Source organism: Falco peregrinus, chromosome 2 (genome assembly GCF_023634155.1).
Source record: "Falco peregrinus isolate bFalPer1 chromosome 2, bFalPer1.pri, whole genome shotgun sequence".
Lineage (NCBI taxonomy): Eukaryota > Metazoa > Chordata > Aves > Falconiformes > Falconidae > Falco > Falco peregrinus.
Window position 1 is genome coordinate 121,618,264 of NC_073722.1, and position 20,347 is coordinate 121,638,610.

Here is a 20,347-nt window from a genome sequence, read left to right on the forward strand (position 1 = left end):
AGGAAGAATCACACTAAAATAGACTTCTGGTGAAGATTGTGAGAGTAAATACAGCTCTTGGGAGACAGAGGAGGGAATACTCCTCACCTAATCTTTGCTGAATAATGATCTTTTAAGAATCTCTCTCGTTTTTAAACTAAACCAAAAATCATCCCCGTGGTTCATAATTTTCATATAACAAATTTTAGCAGGTACAAGTCAATATCATATATCAGTTTATGAATATGACTGCTGTTTAAGTATTTCACTCAATGTGTTGTGTATGTGAGTCCTTGAAAAATGAAGTGAAGACTAAATAAGGTATAGCTGCAATTTTTAAAATACTAAATTAATGATACACAATTCTGAACAGAAAAACTAGATTGAAAAAATCTCTGCATAGCTACTGCAATTAGGGATGTGATCTTGTATTTGTAATTGACATAGCAACATGAACAAAATGTCTAGTACAAATAAAATTACGCTGACAAGCCTGCTTATGTTGGTATAATACATGTTAGCTCAAGAGGCAGGCATAAATTATGCCACCAAATACTATTGTTCCCAAACATTTTACAAAAAGAAATCATTTAACCTCTTCCTTCTTTCTTTTTATAACATACGATGTGTGCTTGCAAAAGACAGCAAATGTCCCTTAATAGTAATAATTAAGTATAATCTTATATCTGCAATCATAGTAAAGTTGCAAGGAGTGCACTAGGACTCTCCTGGGACTCTGACCACTGATTCACAAATACCAAGGACTCCAATCCAGAGAAGAGTGAAGAGTCAGGCAGGCTTGTCTCAAGCAGAACCTGAAGCCCACTAGGAGTTCATAGATCTAGACCAGTAGCTGGTTTCAATGAGTAACTTTAACCAGTAAATTCCAACACAGAAAGGCTTCGTAAGCTTTTTTGCCCCTGAGTAGCTCAATAAAATATGGTCTCTGAAACAAGATGTAACTCATATTGCAGGTTTAACAAGGGCTAATTTAAATAGGCCCTTATTTCAGTTTCAGTGTTGAAGAGCAAATGAAATAAATACCTAAGTTTAGAGGATGTCTTCCCAAATCCTGCAGCCGAGAATAAATAAACTCCTGTTTTGACAGATGACATCTGGCTTGTAACCAAATGACAAGACTAACAAAAGTGTGGAAAACTGTGATGCATTCATTAGAAAGACCCTCAAGTGGAACCTCGCCAAGCTGTATAATTAACTCCAGCGATTTCCTACAGAAAGAGTAAGAAAAAGACTCAGCTCCTACATCTATTGTGCATGATCAACTTCCTGAAAGTTCTTGTAATAACTTGCTTTTTGTAGAGATACTTGCAGGTACACAAGGTCTGTGCTCCTCCAGCCTTTACGTTAAGGCCATCCAGTAGATGGGGCCACAGAGTTACACAAAATGCAAAAGCCAGTAAAAAGAGCTTATCCCAGGCAGAACTCTCAATCAGTGCAAACAGAGCTTTGTTAATTCATGAAATTCTAATGTCAGGCAAACAATTTATTTGGTTGTATGATGTTCTGGCTGTATAAGTGATTAAGCTGTACTCAAATGCTAGTTAATATGATTCCATATTTGTTTGATACTGAAATAATTACAACTCTCCTTCAACAAAAATTACAGCTGAGGTTTTAATTTTCATTCATGCCACGTGTTCCCAGGTATTTTATAGGTCTGAGATAGTCAGACTTGTGAAGAAGTGACACCGTGGATGTCATTGATAGTAATTGCAGCAAGTCCCACATGTGGAAACCTGTATGTGGCAAAAGGAACATGTCAGTGGTTCCTACATAATACGAGGGATGACTTGATGAATGTAACTTACATGCGCTGTTTTTTCCCCCTGCTTCTTTGAGATCTGTACTGTTAAATCTGTGAAACAGAAAAGAACATATGGATTTAAGAAAACATATGCCAGAGCACTGGTCAGCCCTGGCGATTTCACAGCGGTGGACGCTAAAGTTTGAAATGTCTCTGCACATAGTGTGCAGCAGTTGTCACTGTCACTGCATTTGCAGTCTTCCTCTAAAATGAAGTACGTGTAATCAATTTAACCAGCAAATTGCATCAGGTATTGGTTTAATAGTGTACGTTCTATTTTGCTGCATTTGAAAAGCTTGATTTCTGGTTTTGTACCTGAAAGGAAGATCTTAAAAAGCTGATCCTTTAAAGTCAGTTCTGCTATAAAAAGTTCCTCAAAATACCTGAAAAGACAAAAAAACACCAGTCTTCTGTGCCACTGCACAGAACTGTGGGGGTGAGCGTTGCCAGGCCGGTATTTTTATCCCGTTCCACTGAAGTTAACGCAGGTTTCCAGGTTTGAGATGCCAGCGGGCTGGAGCCCTGGTACCTCCGGCCCAGGCTTTACCTCACGGAATTCCCAGTTTCTCCTGGTTCCAGCTGTTCAGTCCCATTTAGGAGGTGGCTGAGGGGCCTCAGCCGCCATGGAGCTGGGCGGTGGAAGGGCCCGGCCGCACGTTAGATGCTGGCCAAGGAGCAGGGAAGGGAGGACGTGGCGACGTGATGCCGGGTGGAAGTCGGTGGGATCCGTGGGTCGGTGGAAGCGCGGTGTCCGCGACTGAGGGGGCGCGGGGCGGGCCCCCCTCTGCCAGGGCCGCGCTGCAGGCCCGACCCCGGCCGGCGGTCCGGGCGGTCCCGTCGGTAAGCGTTGCTCACCCGAGCGGAGCGGCCCCGCCGGTGCGGCCCGGGGGGTCCCGTCGGCGCGGCAACGCTTACCCGAGCGGAGCGGCCCCCGGCCCGGCCCGCACGGGGCAGCGGCGCGGAAACGCGAGGGCACCTGGAGGCGGCCCCGCCCCAGTCCCGGGGAGGGAGCGAGCGGCGGGGCGGGAGCGAGCGGCCGGATCCGGCGGGACGGGACGGGGCTGCCGCCCCTCAGAGGCTGCGCCACTCCGCCGGCAGCGGCCATGGCTTTCGGGAAGACTCCGAAGGACCCTTTCGGCACGGCCGTGGGCAGCCTGGTCGGTGAGTAACGAGGGGGCGCCGCAGCCCGCCTGAGGGAGCCGGTTCCCGCCTGGCTGCCGGGCCGTGAGGGGCGGGCGGGGCGGCGGCTCCCGGCCCCGGCCCGGCTGTACGGCGGCTCCCCTCTGCCTTTCAGACCGGGCGACGTTCGGAGCGCTGCAGACGGAGGAGTGGGGACAGTTCATGCACATCTGCGACGTGATCAACGCGACGGAGGAGGGGTGAGCGGGGCTGGGGGCGCCCGGGCACCGCCAGTGCCCCCGCGGGCGGGACGGAGGCGCCGCCGCTTGTTCCCGGGCAGCGGCCCCGGCGCTGCTGAGGGCCGGACCGAACCGAGCCGGCAGCTGGGACGCGCAGGGAGGCTACCCAGAGCGAAGGAGCAGCGGGGAGCTGGGCTCTTCAGGTCCCGGGGAAGAGTTTTGCCTGTTTCGGGGCCTTTTGCTCAGTCAGGGCTCTCGGGGATGAGGCTTGCAGGCTTTTCCCAGCAGCCGAGCCGCAGAGGGATGGGGGTGACAATTTCTCGCCGGAGCCTGAGGTATTTCAGGTAACCTGTACCGCCCGTCAAGCTGCACGGGTACCCTTGCGCTCTGCAAACCCAGCCTGGAAAAAGATCTCGAGCATTTGGTTGCCTCCAACACTATTTAAAACTCAGCTTTTAACTTCATCGGAGCTCCCCACTGTGCAGTTTCTCAGCCTCGCAGCAGGAGTGAAGCCGTGGCAGGCTGCTGTTCCTGGGATCCATCGGATCCAGGCGTGCACCCATTGCTCCCAGGACACTGAGCGGCCACTTGCTGCTTTGTGCTTCCTTGTTCCCACCTGTAAAAGGGGGAGAAGGAAATCTGTTCTCCTGTAAGATCTGCTTCGGCATTGCATTGCAAGAACTCGCTGCTAGCAGCGGCGTATTTTAACACCGACTGGAGAGCTTTCTCCAGGAGATCGAGGTATGCCTTAGTTTCTGCACAAGTATCTTTCTTGTATCAGCTTTTCCTTCATTTCATTTTTTTCGGATCCCATGTTCTCACCCATGGATCTTAGAGCCTGGAAGGTCAGTAATAACTCACGTCTCGCCGTTGCCATAAGAAACAGCATGCTTTGACCCTCAGCGTTAGTTTTTATTTGGAGCTACTATGCAACAGAGCCTTTGTTTATTACACTGTTTCCTCTTGTGCACAGTTGATGTTACAGAGGAACTCCTCCTAACTTCCTCCTGGGCAACTACTACTAGTCGCAGTCTGTAACAGGATACTAGGCACAGCAGAACTGCTGTATCTAATTAGGAAAATTGTTATTTTAATGCAATATACAGCTCCTGACCAGAGCATTTCCAGATGCCTCAGTGAGAGAAGCAAGAAGCAGGACTGGAATAGTGGTAGTACAGCTTTTTGCAAGGGAAACATTTTTCCATACATCACTTGATGTTCTACAGGTATGACTAGGTATGTTACAGGATTAAGAGAACCAGAGAAATCTCCTCTTTTTTTTCTGATGAACTACAACAACATTTCAAACTGAAAAGTACAATATTGGTAAATACTTATTTAATTTTAATTTGCTTGGATTTTTTTTTCCAAAGATTTCTTTTTTCCTTATTGAAACATAGGTGCCTATTGCTCCGTCTTAGATTCTAGAGAGATCCTAAAGAGACTTTAAGACATCTTGTTTTTGTTGATCGTGAGCATTGAGCTGGCCCTAATAATTGTATACTATAGATAGACCATATTAATAAGGCAATACTGTTTCCCACATGTGATAAGCTTGATACCATCTTCCACCTTTTCCCTCCTACATAGATAGTTAAAAGATAACAGGGTGTATATATAGAAATCAAAACGACTAGGCTAGAAATGCCACTATCTCTGGGGCGGAATCGGTTGTCCATCCGTACATGGTAATTACTCAGATAAGTTAAAAAGCATCCTGCAATTATAAGATTGGAAGTTAGCCAAGACACCCCTACTCCTGACAGCACTCCCAGGAGAATATTTTTTAATTGCATCATACATGAAAAATGGGTACCAGTCAACTCTTGATACAGCTGGCAATTGCTACTCCCTTTCATAGCAGTAAAAGCTAGATAAATAAATCTATTGTACAACAGTGAAATAACATAATTTTGGAGGAGACTTTGCAGAGGAGAATAACTTTATTTTTCTGCACAGATCTCTGGAGGAATGCACAGTCTGCAGTGGCAAACATAATCCGCTGCTTTGTTAATCTAGCTCAACGCTGAAATAATTTTGCTAAAATCAATGGGGCAATTGCTCTAATTTTATAGGGGTGTAAATACAGCAGTGAATTTTGTCTTGTATCTCAGGCCAGCATTTTTGGCTCTTGGATGAAGTTAAAAACTAGAAAATTAGTCTGCCTTCACTGGTAAATTTTTCTACTTAATTTCTTGTCACAGGCCTAAAGATGCAGTTAAAGCGCTGAAGAAAAAACTTTCAAAAAACTGTAACCATAAGGAGATCAGGCTTACCTTGTCTGTAAGTACAGCTATATTTATATTAATTAGACACTAAGAAGGCAAACATTTTAAACGATAAGATGGCATGCAAATTATCACTGACACAACTCTCCAGGATGTTTTCAGTCTCTGTTGTTTGTGTGTACAGCACTACCACGGTACAGATCAGATGGTCTACTAGTGCTCCATAGAGTCCTGGATGACACAAATTCTTAAATTTATTGTTGCATTTTTGTTTTTTCAACTTGTACTGCATAAAAGCAATATAGTTCTTATTTACTCCTGTGACTGTTCCTCTGTGAGTGCCCCACCTATTTGTGAAAGATATGGAGGTTGGGATATTACATAAAAGCTACATTTGGCCATTCTATTGCTCACCTTGTGGTACTGATCTCAATTAAAGTAAGCATGGTATGCAGCACAGTGGAATGTGCGGTACCTGTTTTGTAAAGGTAAGTGTTACCACGTTTAAATGAGAAACTTGAACAAAAGGGTAATGATGGTGAGTTAAGCAAGGGAGCAAGACACAGGATAAGCCACATTAGATGTTATGACTAAAGGTTGGGGCAATATCCTCACTTGATAACCTGGCCTCCAGAATCTGACAGTGTTTTTGAACTATCCCAGAGTTTGGGGAAGTATTGTGATTTCAGTCGATTTAAGGTTTACTGGAGTATGTTAACTGTTCTCTGTTTCCCACTACAATGATAATGTAGGCAGTAGCAGGAAGTTCCTAACACTGTCCAGAGTCCAGAGTTCCCAACTTGAATTCCTCTTGACTAACAGTAGTGCAACTGTGAGAAGAATCATACAATTTGTACTTCATGTTGCTGTGGATTTGTGTCTTTCATTATTTGTCTAGAAGTATTTTCTTTAGCATTTCCTCTTTTGAGGTTGCAGAGGTCTGTCTGCATTGTACCAAGTCCTGTTACTCACCGGTTTGGTATTTGTTGTGCAAAATCATTATATCAATATATGTTGAGATGTGATTAAGGAAAATAGGTGATTGATAGTGTCAAATTGTAGGTCACTTAGCAATTGCCTAAGTGTCTTCTGACAAGTTAAGAGATGTAGATAAATGTGTTAAACATACTGACGTTAACTTCAGCTCATTCCATTTCCTCACTTCTTTCCTGGCTTCCTCCTCCACTGTCTCATGAGTCACCTTTTGGTGTTTTCTATGTGTTTGCATAACAGAAACACTCAGTTTCTGCTGTAATTCCAGGCCCTGTATCAGATCTGGTTTCTTTCTCCTACAGTCTTGGTGCATGTAAATCCTTTTCTGAATATCTGACACAGTCAACTGGAGTCAGGATAGCCCAGCATTTAGATTTAGGAGCCTTTCTTTGGATATTTACTCTGTAGATATACCCACGGTGAAGTTATAGCTTATTTCTTAAGAACATAAAAGTGGGAGAAGGATCTTGTTTCAGGTGTATCCAAGGAAGGACTTTATCCCATTGACCAGGAAACTCATTGTATTTGCTCACAGATGGAGTGTGTACCAGGTTTCAGTTGTACTTGTAGTTCAAAACATTCTCACAGTCTCTTTACCATTATAGGCCCCTTTCTCCACGTCAGTTCTCACCCACTCACCTGTACGTAACTGTGCCTGCCAGGCGATGACATCCTTTTGGACCAGCTTCTGTTTTCTGACCACAGGTTTCTTCTCCCTGACTTCCTTTAATCTTTTTTTTTTTTTTTTTTTTTTTTTTAATAAAATAAGCGCCAGCCTTTCCTCTAACTCTCTCTCTTCCTGTTCTTGTTCTTATGCAAGATCTTCCATCCTTTGCCCCTCCCTTTGCTCCTGGCTCCTTCCCTTTTTCTGGTGTTCTACCAGTACTGCCATCAGTTTAGCATGTGTAAAACCTTCCCTTTGATGACATCGTTACTGACCATGGATGACTTCTAACTCCTTTGTTCCCAAATCAGCCTATGTGCTATATCTTCTGGGTTTATGTTCTTAATTGCCTTAATGAAATTGTTCCTATTTCCTATGTTGAAATGGCTAGATTGGAACAGCAAGTAATTGCAAATGGAAAAACAAATAATTTTCAGTTCCTAAAACACAAGCCCCCGACCCCCTGTGCAACTCTTTTAAAAATTGCTTTTCTCCCAGATTTCTACAAAAATAAGGGCTCTTCTTGGGTGAACTGTAAGTAATTGCCTGTATTTCCTACAGTAAATGTGATCCTCCAGCTTTTGAGACTCTACATCAAATTGTCTCTCCTACCTAGTTACCTCTAGAGAACATAACAACTAAGGCGGCACCAAATCTACAAATCACTTCTCTTTTGAAATGTACTTTGATCCAGTTTTATTTACTCAACCTTGAAATTCTGGAACTTAATCTTTCTAGTGAAACTGCTTAAGGAGCTTGTTTCCAGAGGATACACAGAATGAAATGTGAAAGTCTTCATCTGAAGTAGTGTGACTGCACGTGTTAGCCCTGATTCTGTCATTGAGGCATGTTAAATCTCAACAGTGTCTTTCTCCTTCTGGCTCATAGACGCTTATTTATTTACTTGGAGGAAGAAGGGCAAGTGCCAGCTGTATAATGTGTTGGCAGCGGCTTGACTTCATGTGCTGTGATTGACTGAAGTTACCTGGTGCTTATGAAGTCACGCGGATCGAGGTGTATGTGTGTCAGGCCATAAAGTTGCTTCATGCACAATCTTTGATAAAGCCAAGAGATCGGGCTTGGCAGTGGTGATTTTGCAATTGGAGCGAAGAGGGTTAGAACTTTTAGGCAGGAATCCAACAAAGTGTGTATGCTGTTTGACTCCTTATTACTAATAGACCTTGGATATGTAAACTCTGTGAGTGCTGAGACACGTGTTCAGTTGTCTCCATGGATCTCCCTTGGTTTTGTAAAGCATTTACTGCAATGCCCCAGTTCTGATGCCTGTAAGGCCTTAGGAACTTTGCATGGGGAAGCAGTTTATTGAGTGTGTCCCCCTCTGTATCTGCATCCACACACACACTTGCATACAAAGCAGTGGGGATAAATTTAAGATGAAATCATTGTTTCATTTCTGCATTACATTGTTGGGAAATATTTTAAAGTCATTGGTTAGATTTATATTTTGGAGTTTGGTTTTTTGTCTTATGATTTTTTTTTTGTTTTAGTATTTTGTAAGTTTTCAGATGTAAAAAAAAATAATTCAAATTTTCCTTCATTAAATTAACATTTCACAAAGCAGGGGATCTAAAAACCTAGAACATGAGAGAACCCTCCGGTTCCTCAGTCTAAAAAGTCCTAGTCAATTTTATGGCATTTTCTGGTATATATGGGCAAAGAGGAAAGGAAAAGGACATTGAGTGGCAGCAAAAGAAATCCATATTTCAATGTTATATGTGTGATTTGAAAAATTCAAAAACTTAAAAAAAAATAATATTTTTGAAACGCAGAATCTTGGTAAAGTCTGCATAGCCATTACACTGTAATTGATGAATAGCAGCTGAAAAAGCTACTCATACAGGTTTCTTTTAAATGCTGGCACTTGGAAATAGTGTCTCGCTGTTCAAACACTCTACAGGGTAGACATCAGTATATATTCAGTAGAGTGTAATCCTGGGTATGGATTAATGACTTGTTCCCTCTGAGTCAGAAATACGAAGCAGCAAACTGTTCATCTGTGTTTTCTTGCATTCACCTTGGGTCCGACAAGTGTCCATCACAAACTATATCCGCTCCATACAGCTTTATGGGCCATACCTGGCTGCTTCAGATGCGCATATAGTCCTACTGAATTCTGAGTGAGGCCTCTGTTGATAAGGAATGCAGCTGACTTTCTGTAATACCCACCAACTTCTCCCTTTTTTGTTTCTGCCTTACAATTTGGCTTCACCTCTGTTCAGATGCCCTTTATAATTTTAGGTTTGTGTTGCTGTCATGTGAACCAGAGGGCTTTGATAGTGGAATTCGCGCCCCTTCTCAGTGCAGATGTCTTCTCAGCTGGATGTCTGGTGTCAGCTAGTTTGGAACATAGCAGCTCTGTCAATTTCAGCAGTTCTCAGGTCCTGCCTGTCATTTAGAGGAAATTTAATGGTTTGGTTGAAGTTAATTTGCCAGTTCTGTTATTAAAACATGTTTTTATTGAGATTCTATTGTGCTATGTGGAGCAGTGGTTGATTTGGCCACCTTGGATCTCTTCATTCCAATGGAACTGCTTGGGAAGGTGAAGTCCTATTTGCAATGGTAACTAACCATATTGAAATTCTAATGAAAGGTGTTATTAGCATGGAAGTGACTTGTTCATGGATGGTCCAGTTAAAAATAATTGAGTCAAATTCTTCTTTCTTACGCCAGCTTAGTTTCACCCTGAGTGGGCTGGACTGGCATAATTGAGTGGAGGATCTAGCCCACTCGTTCAGTACTTCCATTCAGAGGGTAAATACTCAGTCCCTTAAGTAGGGAATTAATAATAGAGAGTAGCATACCAAATTTCCCATGCACTGGGTTGAAAATGTTTTAACACAGACCATCTTTGAAGTACTGCACAGGCAAATGACTTGGCTTATTAGCATATGTTTCATGTACTCATTCAAATGAAAAATAATTATTTGAGCCAAGATTTTTTTGTAATTATATCTCAGTTTTTTTGCACAGCAGTCTGCTAGCGTCTCTTTGTTCTACCCTGTTTTCATTTCGGCAATGTGTTTTCTTCTGGTCTTAAACCTGTTCTCCCATAAGTTCCTGATCACACTGGGAGAAAAATCCCCAAGTCATGAGGCTAGAAAATGAGTTACTAAAATGATTTCAACTTAGTCGAATATAGTCTGCTCTAAATAGGAAAGTACATTGAATCTACATTTATCAAGATTACAATAGTCTTAAAATCTGTGCATCCTTTTGAGGATATATCCTGTCTGTTGCATGATTCAGGGAAAGTTTTGTATCAACCCATGAAACATTGTAAACTTCTGTAATTTCTACCCTTTGCTTTCACCTTTCCATCTTCCCTTTTCAATTGGGAGGGAAAGTTGAGTTATGGGTGAAGAGTAAAAAGCAAAGAGTGACAGTGTTTCTGTACATGGGGCATCGTAGTCCTGTGGCTGATTTCCAGATTTGAGCCAGGCAAGATGAGTGCTGTTCCTGATTCTGCACCTGATCAGACTGACCCCAGTCTCCTATCAAGACTGGTATTGGCCTGATTTCAGGTGACTGGGACATAGTGACAGCTTTTGATATGTCTGCTGTAAAACGGGAATTGTAATTGACCACTCCAAGTGTACAAGGGAGAAGTATTATGTCATCCCATACTGCTGTATTTCGTAAGGCAGACATGTTGCTTGCAGGGATCCTACTCTTGAGCATTCCAAGCTGAGTTTTGGAAGTAGACTTCTTTCATGAAGATGAATCTGACAGTTTGAACAATTTGGCTATTCTGTTTCAAACCAGCGTGACCTTTAAAACACGGGGAGAAATCATACTCGGAGTTTTTGACTTTGCTCTTTTCTGTTTTTTCATTAGTCTCTCACTTTCAGGGCAGATTAGAAGAGAGGCATTTAGTAATCTTATTTTCTCCTCTTGTAGAGCTCTTCAGAATCTGCCAGATCAGGGTACCTATGTGCTAGGCAGTGGATTAATTCTATTACAGAATCTGTACAATTCATTTTTTAAGCTCTGGACAGATTTCATGCTGTTAAGGTAGTGTATGTTCAGTAACTGCTATGACATGGAAACAAACGTGACCATATTTCTCTATTAAAAGTAGTATACTCTGGCTAACACATCTCATTTGTATTGCATAGCTATAAAAGTGCATACAATGAGCCGCTGTTTCCCTGTAGCAACCTCATCAGACATTCTAGTGAGATAGCTGGCAATAATCTGCTCATATCCATTTATACTGTTCCCCCATAACACCTTGGGAGAAATTAAACAAAAGGAAACAAAAGCAGTCAAATTGGGCTTGGCTGTTCCCCCCCCCCCCCAGTATCTGTGTAACAAGCTTTTTGTGTGTGCAGCTGCTTGATATGTGTATAGAGAACTGTGGCCCAAGATTCCAGTCTTTAGTTGTGAAGAAAGATTTCTGTAAAGACAAGCTGGTGAAGCTACTGAATCCAAGATACAATCTGCCAATTGACATGCAGGAGAAAATCTTGACCTTTGTCATGGTAAGTCTAAAGTAAACAGTTAAGTGTTTGTGTCTCTGCTATGTGGGAAACATTTAACAATGCAGCCCATTTCTGTGCTGTAACATACTCATGGGAGCCTCTTCCTAAAGCAGACTTGAGTCTTGCTGCTCCTGCTTCCGGCAGGAGTACCACAGGCTGGGAGACAAAGAGGAAAAACTGAAAAACTGTCAACCTCCACCTTTTATACTCCCTTCTCAGTTTGTGTATGTGCTCCTTCCGTGGCTGCACTTAGCAAGCAGGATGAGAAGTAACTTTGGAGCATTCGTGGTTGCTGCTGCTTTGAATGGAGTTAGCTGGAGTGTATGGAGGGAATGACCTGCACTTAGGACCACTTCTGTTAGAAGCACTTCTCTAACCCACTGACTGTCCATTTCTGTGACTGTTCCCGCTCCTGTTATTTCAAAACTAGACGTGGGCTCGAGGTTTCCAAGGAATGGTGGATGTGAGCGAAGTAAAAGAAGTTTATCTGGAATTGCTGAAGAAAGGAGTGGAGTTTCCATCTTCTGACAGCAGCAGAGGGGGACCTAAGGTGGGGATACACAAGGATACTTCATTAACCATTGTAAATTAGAAAGAGGTTGTGTTAATTGCATGAACCCTGTAGATGAAGAAGGTGTGTTTGTTTGAGTGGTTTTTTTTTTTTATTTAAATGCTTCAGGGCAGAATATGACCAACCTATTTAAGCACGTGAATCAGTTTCAATTATAACAGCTAAGATAACGACAAAGAAGCCTGGCCTGTATAATAGTTCATTTTATTTCAAACCACAGATTAGCAGATACATTCTCAAAAAGAAAGCATCTCTCTCTTGAGACTTTCACAGTGTGCAAAGCGTTTGGGCACGCTGTTTGCCTCAAAATTAATGAGAGCTGAGTGCTCCACACTTGCCATCTTCTGAAAGCCTCAACTAATATGAGTAAGATGTTCATGAAAATGCATACTGTTCAGGATATGAGCATTGTTTATCTTGAAAATTAAACCAAGAGATACAGAAATCTGTAAGAAAATACTATTGTCTATATATATATCTCCAGCTGTTTGCAAAGCCTGTACACACTAAATGTTTTTTAGGCATATGCCATTGTGGAGCATCTAGGATATTAAGTATAAGTGTGGCTTGAGCACTGGACATTAGCTGAAAATACACTATGTGTTTTAATGACATTCTTTCCAGATTTTTTTTTTTTTCTATTAGAGGAGTTTCGGAGAGTGTGAAAGCCATCCACCACTGGGTAAAACCTTGCAATTACAGAATTAAATGTCTGTAATCAGTGCAGACAGGAATGACTGAGATTTATGCTGAGTTTGAGTCAATGATTAAATAGTGAAGTACAGAAAAGCTTATGTATTTAAAGGTGGTTTGAACAAGCTGTGTGGAGAATGCTCTCAATACTTTTTATTTCCTCGCCAAGTACAGTAGCGACAATTCTGTCTACTAACATGTGCCTGCTAGTTAAAATCAGTGGCAAATGTTCTGTTGATCTCAGTAACAGCGGACCTGAACACGGTTTTTACCTTAGTTTCTAGGAAGTGAAGGTCTTGAAGTGTGTAGTCTTGTGCAGGCTGAGTTTTGCATTTGGATTTTTTTTGACAGCAGTCAGTTCAAATGCAATGCAAGCGAAGCTTTCTGCAGATTAAGTGTTCCAGCTTTTTGATCCAGAAGGCCTTTGTAGTTCATCTTCTGCAGAGACCCAGACTTAACCCCCCAACCTTTCCACTGCTTCCAGGTGCGATCACATTCTGAACTGTCCTTCACTGTAAAATTGCAACGGCAGTTTGGGAAGGACTTGTGGCTGTTAGATGGCTTAAGAGCTCAAGGAGCTACCCTGTTCTTAGCCATTCCCGCTTTGTCCTGTGATGGAATTTACTTGCAAGCCTGTTTAAAAGACATCTGGATTCCAAGCCTCATTTCATTACAAAATAGCCATTACATTTATTATTGTAAATAGACCTTGCTCAATAAATTCCCTGGAAGCATTGATTATGAGAAAGCTAATGCCCGGTTGTCTAGTCTCACAAAGGTGTTTTGTAGCTTGCTCATCTGGATGTCTGCTTCAATTCTTTTGTTAAACCCAAGCTCTGTCTTTTATCTTTCCACAGACTTCATCTCAGCCTTCTACAAAGTCATCACCATCTTCTGCCAATCCTGCAAAACGTTCTTTACTGCCTCTTCCCACGGGCCCAACATTATTGTTGACTTCGGAGCAGGTGCAGTACTACAGGTTTAAGGAGTGCAAGTCTGCTGGAAAAATACTGTTAACGTGTGATTTCAACAACATGGGTGCATAGACCACTGGAAGGGACTGTCAGTTCAAGTGGCACCTATATTAATGGGTTTAGGTTTGTTCTCCTGAAGGTGTTTTATGTAGTGGTGTGCCAAAACAAAGTAAGCAGAAGTGAATTCAATAAATGCTAAGCTGTACATGAACCAGAAAGTGGAATCATTTACTCAAGCATGAGAAGATCTAGTGATGTCATATGATGTTGTTATGCAAATTGATTAAAGTTACTTCAAAGACAAGCGAGAAAGCCAAACTTACTTTTGCATAAGGCTTGTGTGAAGAGATTATTCTAAAAAGCAGGAAGGAAAGGACAGTTCACTTACCTACAGGCTAAGCAGGAACATAACTAAAAAGAGTAACTGTAACATAGTGAGAAGGATTAACTGTAAGGAAAACCATCGTACTATCAGACTTGGATCTTAGTTAGATTGCACATATAAAAGCTGAGCTAATTCCATTCATTTTCATGGCATGTCATTGGAGTAAAATAATGCTAATTAGACCTATCATTATACCTAATGGGGAAGAAAGTGCATATTACAGGGGTAAGAATTATTCTGCTCACTCTGTTCACCTGCACAATGTTCTGTCCTGTTGAACTCAACAGATTGGGAAACTATACAGTGAACTGGACATGGCAAAAATGAATGTGAGAGTCATGTCAACAATATTAAAGGAAAATGTTCCTGGCTCTGAAAATCCAGATGATATGAATCTTTTACAGGTATGTAGTAATTCATTAGTAGGGCATATTGGTTTGGTTTGGTCAAAGTTGATTTTAAAATATGTTGTATCCTTTCTTTTAACATCTGGATTCAGATTGCCAGATGGAATCCAACAATAGGTTTCTGTCTCTGGTTTTGCTTGGCTTTCTTTTGTCTTTTTCACCTTCCCCTGACATCTAGACAGTCAGGAAAGGACAATACAGCTTGCAATGCAGATTTAAGCTCTAGGGAATTCCAAGGGCAAAGGAATTTCATAATGGAGCGTTCTCTGTTAAGCATGTTCTGTCAAACAGCCCGGAGAACATTCCAGTTGAACGCAGTTGCCTTGTGGGAAAACACATGATGACACAGTCTCTCATATCCGTCCTGGAGTTTTCAGTGCTCACTTTATTATTACCAGTACCTTAAAGGCAGACTGAAGGCCAGTGTGGAATATAAAGCATTGGTTTTATGTGCGTGACCTCAAAGACTGGGAGCTTGCTGTGCTATAGATGAATCCATGTGCTCTTAAAGCGTAGCCTGAAGGAGATGTATTGCAATAGTCCAGTTTAGATTTGACAGTGAACGTACAGGTGTTCTTCTTCCTATGATGTTGTTTCTTCATCTTGCTCATGCTGCATTTTCTTTTTTAGAAATTAAAAATGCAGAATTACTTTAGTATTTCAACAGTGACCTATATCAGTGGACATTTTTCTGTTTCTTATTGTCTGCAAGAATTTAAAAGGCTTTTATCACATCCTTCTCTTTCTAAATTTACCTCTGAACTTCTGTGATGAGGAAGCATTTTGGTAATTTGTCAGCATTAAATGTGTTGGAGAGCTGACCTAATATTTACAACCCTTTGGTATGCTTCTCTTGCCCAGCTGAGTATTTCTCCTTTGCAAGGAACCCGTACCGAGTGCTGTTGGTTTGCCTTCAAGGTCATGGTGTTCAGCTGTGTCCATTCATGGATTGGTTTACCGCTGGAGCTGAGATATGGAGACAGAGCACCAGTTTGCCACTGTCTCTCATCTTTAATGACAGGCAGCGCTGCTGGTCTGGGGGAACCAGATAGGAACCAGATGCAATCCGGTTTTGCTCCCCTGGAAGTGCCTCGCATCTCCAACACTGTCTTTTTTGCAGAGGTTTGTGGAGCTACAAATGCAAGGAGGGAAGGGCCTAAGAAGCAAAGGTCTGAGCAGAGTAGGCTTTAAACACGAGCAAATAGCTGTTGCAATAGATTGCAGAGGGCTGGCTTTGCCTGCGGTATAAGATTGAGTATAGGTTGTTCCAGCAAAGGACACCACCTAAGCAGCTAATCTATGGCAGTTCTATGCACAGTACCTAAATTCTGTAGTGCTACTGCCACCAGGGAGGATGCCAAGGTGCAAACTGGCCTAGATGACTTAAGCAGCCAGTGAAAGATACACCAGGTAGGAGAATACACTGGCTTAATATATACGGCCACCTCTGTCCAGTCCATGACAAGGTAAGTGTTTCTGGCTGCGGAACAGGAGCGGTATGTCTGTATGTCTTTCCTTTCCTGTCTCCCGCTGTAGCCCCTTCTGCATAGGGGTGCACAGATTAGGTTGCCCACAGTAAACCAGCGGATTCTTAATTGACACTCCCAGTAATAAAATTTTTGGCAAAAGTCTGAGGACAGGGTGTGGAGTTCCCATTTGTGGGAGAGTGACTGAAAACTCATTCCTTCTATGCTAATTTCACTGTTGTTCTTTCTGTTGTTTTCAAGGGTGGCTGGCCTGTTCCTTTAACAATGTTTAGTGTTTCTTTTTGGTTTTGGTTCTACCTGGATTGCTTGGATTAGGCTTTTGTTGTCGGAGAACAAAGTCCTTCATTAAAAGCCGCTTGTTTAGGCTTTGAGTGAGTTGGAGACATTAATTTCAGTCTTTCTGATTATCTGGAGTCTTTCAATAAAAACTGTAACAGGGTAAACGTGATCAGTGCAACATATTTTCAGTCCTGTAGCTTCATTAGTGGCTAGGCTCCTCCCTTTCTCCACCCTGTTTTGGACAAGGCTTAAGATAGGAGACCTCACTTGAAAGGCTGTGCTGGCTAGGAACAGTAGTTAAAGGGTAGCTAAAGCTCAGGATCAGCCAAGAAGGTAACAAACTTTTGTACTGGGCAGTGAGTAGCCATACTTGAGGGACATGCAGGAATCTGAGTCCGGATCATCAGCTGGTAAGAGTTAGCACAAATTCCGTGGAATTGCTGATGATTGTTATACCAGCTGGTAGTCCATCATTCTAAAACTCCCATTTTTTCAAAACATGAGTGCATGCATCGTTGTGGGTCGGAGCAAAGTCTAGCAAATTTGTGCTTGGAATGAGTGTCTCAATTTTCTTTTCTATTGAATATTAACATCTACAAAACTAGGCTGCCTGTACAATGGAATCATAAGAAATACACGCCTTTTTTTTAAATGCAGATCAGGTAGTAAAGTGCGGAGTTGGAGAGGTTTTATATTTAATTACTTACATTACACTGAATAAATTTTTGTGTGTTTTATCCTTGGCTATGAAGGTACAGTACTGAAAGGTACAGTACTCTGTAATCCTTATGCAGATTTGGCAAAAGGGTGCAAAATTTCTTTTTACAAAAATAAAATATTTACCTGAAGAGTATAGTTTTTGAGGAAAAATCATATCACTTTGAAAATACTAGCCAGAGCAATTTTTTAATAGCAGCGTGCAAATAGAGTAATTTTTCCCCTTAAGCGGAGCCAGCCAGCATTTGCACATGCACTGCAGGGGGGGAAAGTGTTGGCTGAGTTGAAGTTCCTGTTGCTAAAGAATTTGGTTCTTTGAACATGCAAAAGCTGTAATGGAGAGGAATATAAATAAGCTATCTTCCATTTCAACTGGCATTAATGCATAATTCTGCTCAGTAAACCCTCATAATTCTTGTATCAGCTGATTCTGCTAGGTTCGTGTTACTTTCTCAAAAAATGCAAAGATTAAGTGCATGCAAACCTCCCCTCTTAGAGGAGCAGTTAGAGGTAGAGACTTGTGTCACCGAGCACTTCTGTCCTTTAGTCTGCTATTGTCCTTTGGTCAAGCAGACATTGAACAGGATCGCAGCCATTACATCCATGTGAAGTATCCTGCTGACTTTAATCAGCTTCAAACAGGATCAAATTAAATTTGCTCTGCATCACCCAGAGGGGTCTCCGTTGTTTTGTAATTTGTAATTTAGACTTTAGAGACAGATATATCTTTAGAAATAAGCTGGGTCAAGAGGTAGGGATTGGGTAGGAGTGCTGGCTGTGATGATAGGAGTTGTCAACCTGCCTTGCAGAGATCAAAGACATGAAAATTATGCTATTTGCAATGTTTGGTATGCATGCGGTTTGTAATATAAGGAATGTTACCCGTGAGTCTGCAGTGCTCAAGTGTCTTATCATTCTTCTCCAGAACTGACAAACTGGGAGACCATAGTTAAGATTTTTTTTTTTTTCTTCCCTTGCCTTGGGCAGAAACTGTATAAGACCTGTCGGATGATGCAGGAGAGGATCATGGAATTGTTGGTGACAGTGGAGAATGAAGATGTGGTAGTTGAGTTAATACAAGTAAATGAAGATCTGAATAATGTCCTCCTGGGACATGAAAGGTAAGTAGTTGGATACATTTGGTGTCCTAACTAAATAAGCACACTTAATGGACACGGTGATCCATACATCTAATGTTGATCCTCCACAAAGAAACATATTTTATCCTTAAATCCAGAAAAGAAACATGATTGCAAAAAGACAAAATCATCTATTTGTCTTCTCCTAAACACTTCAGAAATGCTTCATAAAGGTAGTTAGAAAACCATTAGAATGGGGTAAAAAAGGTAACAGCATAGACAGGAGATCAGATGGAAGCCCACAAACAAAAATCGTTTTGGAATTTGACGTTCCTCTTTGGTAGTGCACAGTGAATTTGTAATCAGTCTGCTACAAACCCTTTGGTACTGGTGATGGTCCTTATCTCTGTTGAGTGCATATGCTTCCAGGAAAGAATACTTGTTCTCCTTTCTAAACAAGTTTGACAGCATTACTGCAGAAATCTGCCACAGAGCAGCATTCTGCCTCATTGCGTGCCTGAGAGAGTCGCTTGCTTTTCTCAACCGGATTGAAACACACTGTTCTACTTGTACAGGAGAAAATGTTTGTTTCTTTCACACGTGGAAGCACCGCAGTGCTTGTATTAACATCCGCTGTGTTTGTGTATTATGTCACTGGTAGCATGACTAGATGCTAGCAAACCTGAAATTAATTTTAAACTCAAAATTCCAGTTAGCCCTCAAAATATCACATGTGTACTCACAGAGAGCATTTTGGTTTAATAGGAACTAGCCTTCCATGTGAAGTAGTTCATCTCCTCCATGGCTAAGAAATGTTCTAGAAATCGTTATGCATCGAGTGTAATGGTTCATGATGAAATGTAGCAGATTTAAAGAATTTAGTCATCTTTTCTTTACAATCCTTTTCTGAATGCTGCACGAAAAATACCACTAGTTCTAACTATCGTGGCACAAACTTTGGGCCTAATCTTGACAACATTTAGTTTTAATATTTTATGTCTACAGCAGTGTTGGCCTATTTTACAGTATTGCCTTGAAAAAATTGTGTGCTCACTTCTTCCTTTAGGAAGCTTTTCATTTTAGTAAAGCAAAAACGGAATTCTGTTCAGCTTCTGTAAATCCACTGAAGTCAGATGTGGGCTTACATTTTTGTTACGACTGACAGATACTGGCAAGGCCAAGAACCTGTTGAATAGTAGCTTGTGGGTATAATTCAACAAATTCCTTATGAAGGACTCACCTGGTGATTGAAGGAGCGGTTAATTTGCCATTGTGAAACTGGACAGAAAACTACTGCGTTTTAGGACTGTAACATTATGGTTTATATGTAATGAGTCTTCCTGGGTGCAGATGCGTTGCACTTAAGTTGGTATGTATTGCAATGGATTTGGGTAGTTTGTTGCAGAGGGTTTGTTCTTTGAAACTCCCTCTGTACAGTGAGATGTGTAAAGGACAAAGTGATATTAACTAGCTGCATCTGTTTCATACTGTGTGTATTGTTCGAAGAGAAATCACGCTGCATTCTCTGTTTCTGATTATTCGCGTAGAGTCCAAATTAAATCAGGTATCAATCACCACTGTGGGAGAAACTGGCCTCATGTATGTAACGATGACACCCTCTAGTGGCTTTAGCAACTCTTCAGGTCTTTCTGCATTTCAGATAAATGTCAGATAAATGGTTTATGTTTTGCAGTTGTAAAGGGTTGGGGTTTTTTTTCCTTCTGTTCCTCTCTGCATATATATTATGGTTGTGGGCCCCACCAGCATGGTAACCCTGAGAAGCAAATGGAGTTGTACAGACAGCTTCATGTCCATACCACCAGGGGCTCTTACTCCTGAAATACATTGGCCTTGTGGATGCCGAGTATCACTTGACTGGGTCTCCTCTGGACCCACTGTAGCACTGTTACAGCTTCTAACACATATTTACATAGGTGGATTTTTTGGTTTCCATATATTATTTTTTTAAAAAAAATATTCCAAATGGCTGAACTACTGAGAGGGCTGTATACCAGGATAGGTGTGTGGTTTGTCCTGAGGTGGTAGGAGGGAATGTGGGGACCTCTGAGGACAGAAGCTTCCTGGGATTTGGTTATAGGTGTTCTGGTCAGAAGGGGTCAGATTTGGCACAGTGCGTGTTCATAGTTACCCATCTGGCGTGAACAGAGGCAGACTTTATTGTCAGCTGTGCCTCGGTTTTGTTTTG

General features: G+C 41.8%; 1 protein-coding gene across 4 annotated transcripts in view; it reads left to right on the forward strand.

The window, feature by feature from the left end:
* Window positions 1–20,347, forward strand: part of TOM1L1 (target of myb1 like 1 membrane trafficking protein) — a 37,470-nt gene that overhangs the window by 10,252 nt on the left and 6,871 nt on the right. For 2 of the 4 annotated variants that reach the window (XM_055794454.1, XM_055794455.1), the window contains 8 exons: window positions 1,088–1,219; window positions 3,099–3,183; window positions 5,367–5,445; window positions 11,400–11,549; window positions 11,980–12,099; window positions 13,671–13,778; window positions 14,460–14,576; window positions 18,050–18,183. In XM_055794454.1, coding sequence (XP_055650429.1) covers window positions 3,146–3,183; window positions 5,367–5,445; window positions 11,400–11,549; window positions 11,980–12,099; window positions 13,671–13,778; window positions 14,460–14,576; window positions 18,050–18,183 — 746 coding nt within the window. In that variant the 5' untranslated portion in view covers window positions 1,088–1,219; window positions 3,099–3,145. Of the gene's footprint in view, window positions 1–1,087; window positions 1,220–1,898; window positions 2,966–3,098; window positions 3,184–5,366; window positions 5,446–11,399; window positions 11,550–11,979; window positions 12,100–13,670; window positions 13,779–14,459; window positions 14,577–18,049; window positions 18,184–20,347 lie in introns of those variants that run through there. The other 2 variants (XR_008745579.1, XM_055794452.1) reach the window with 2 other exon arrangements.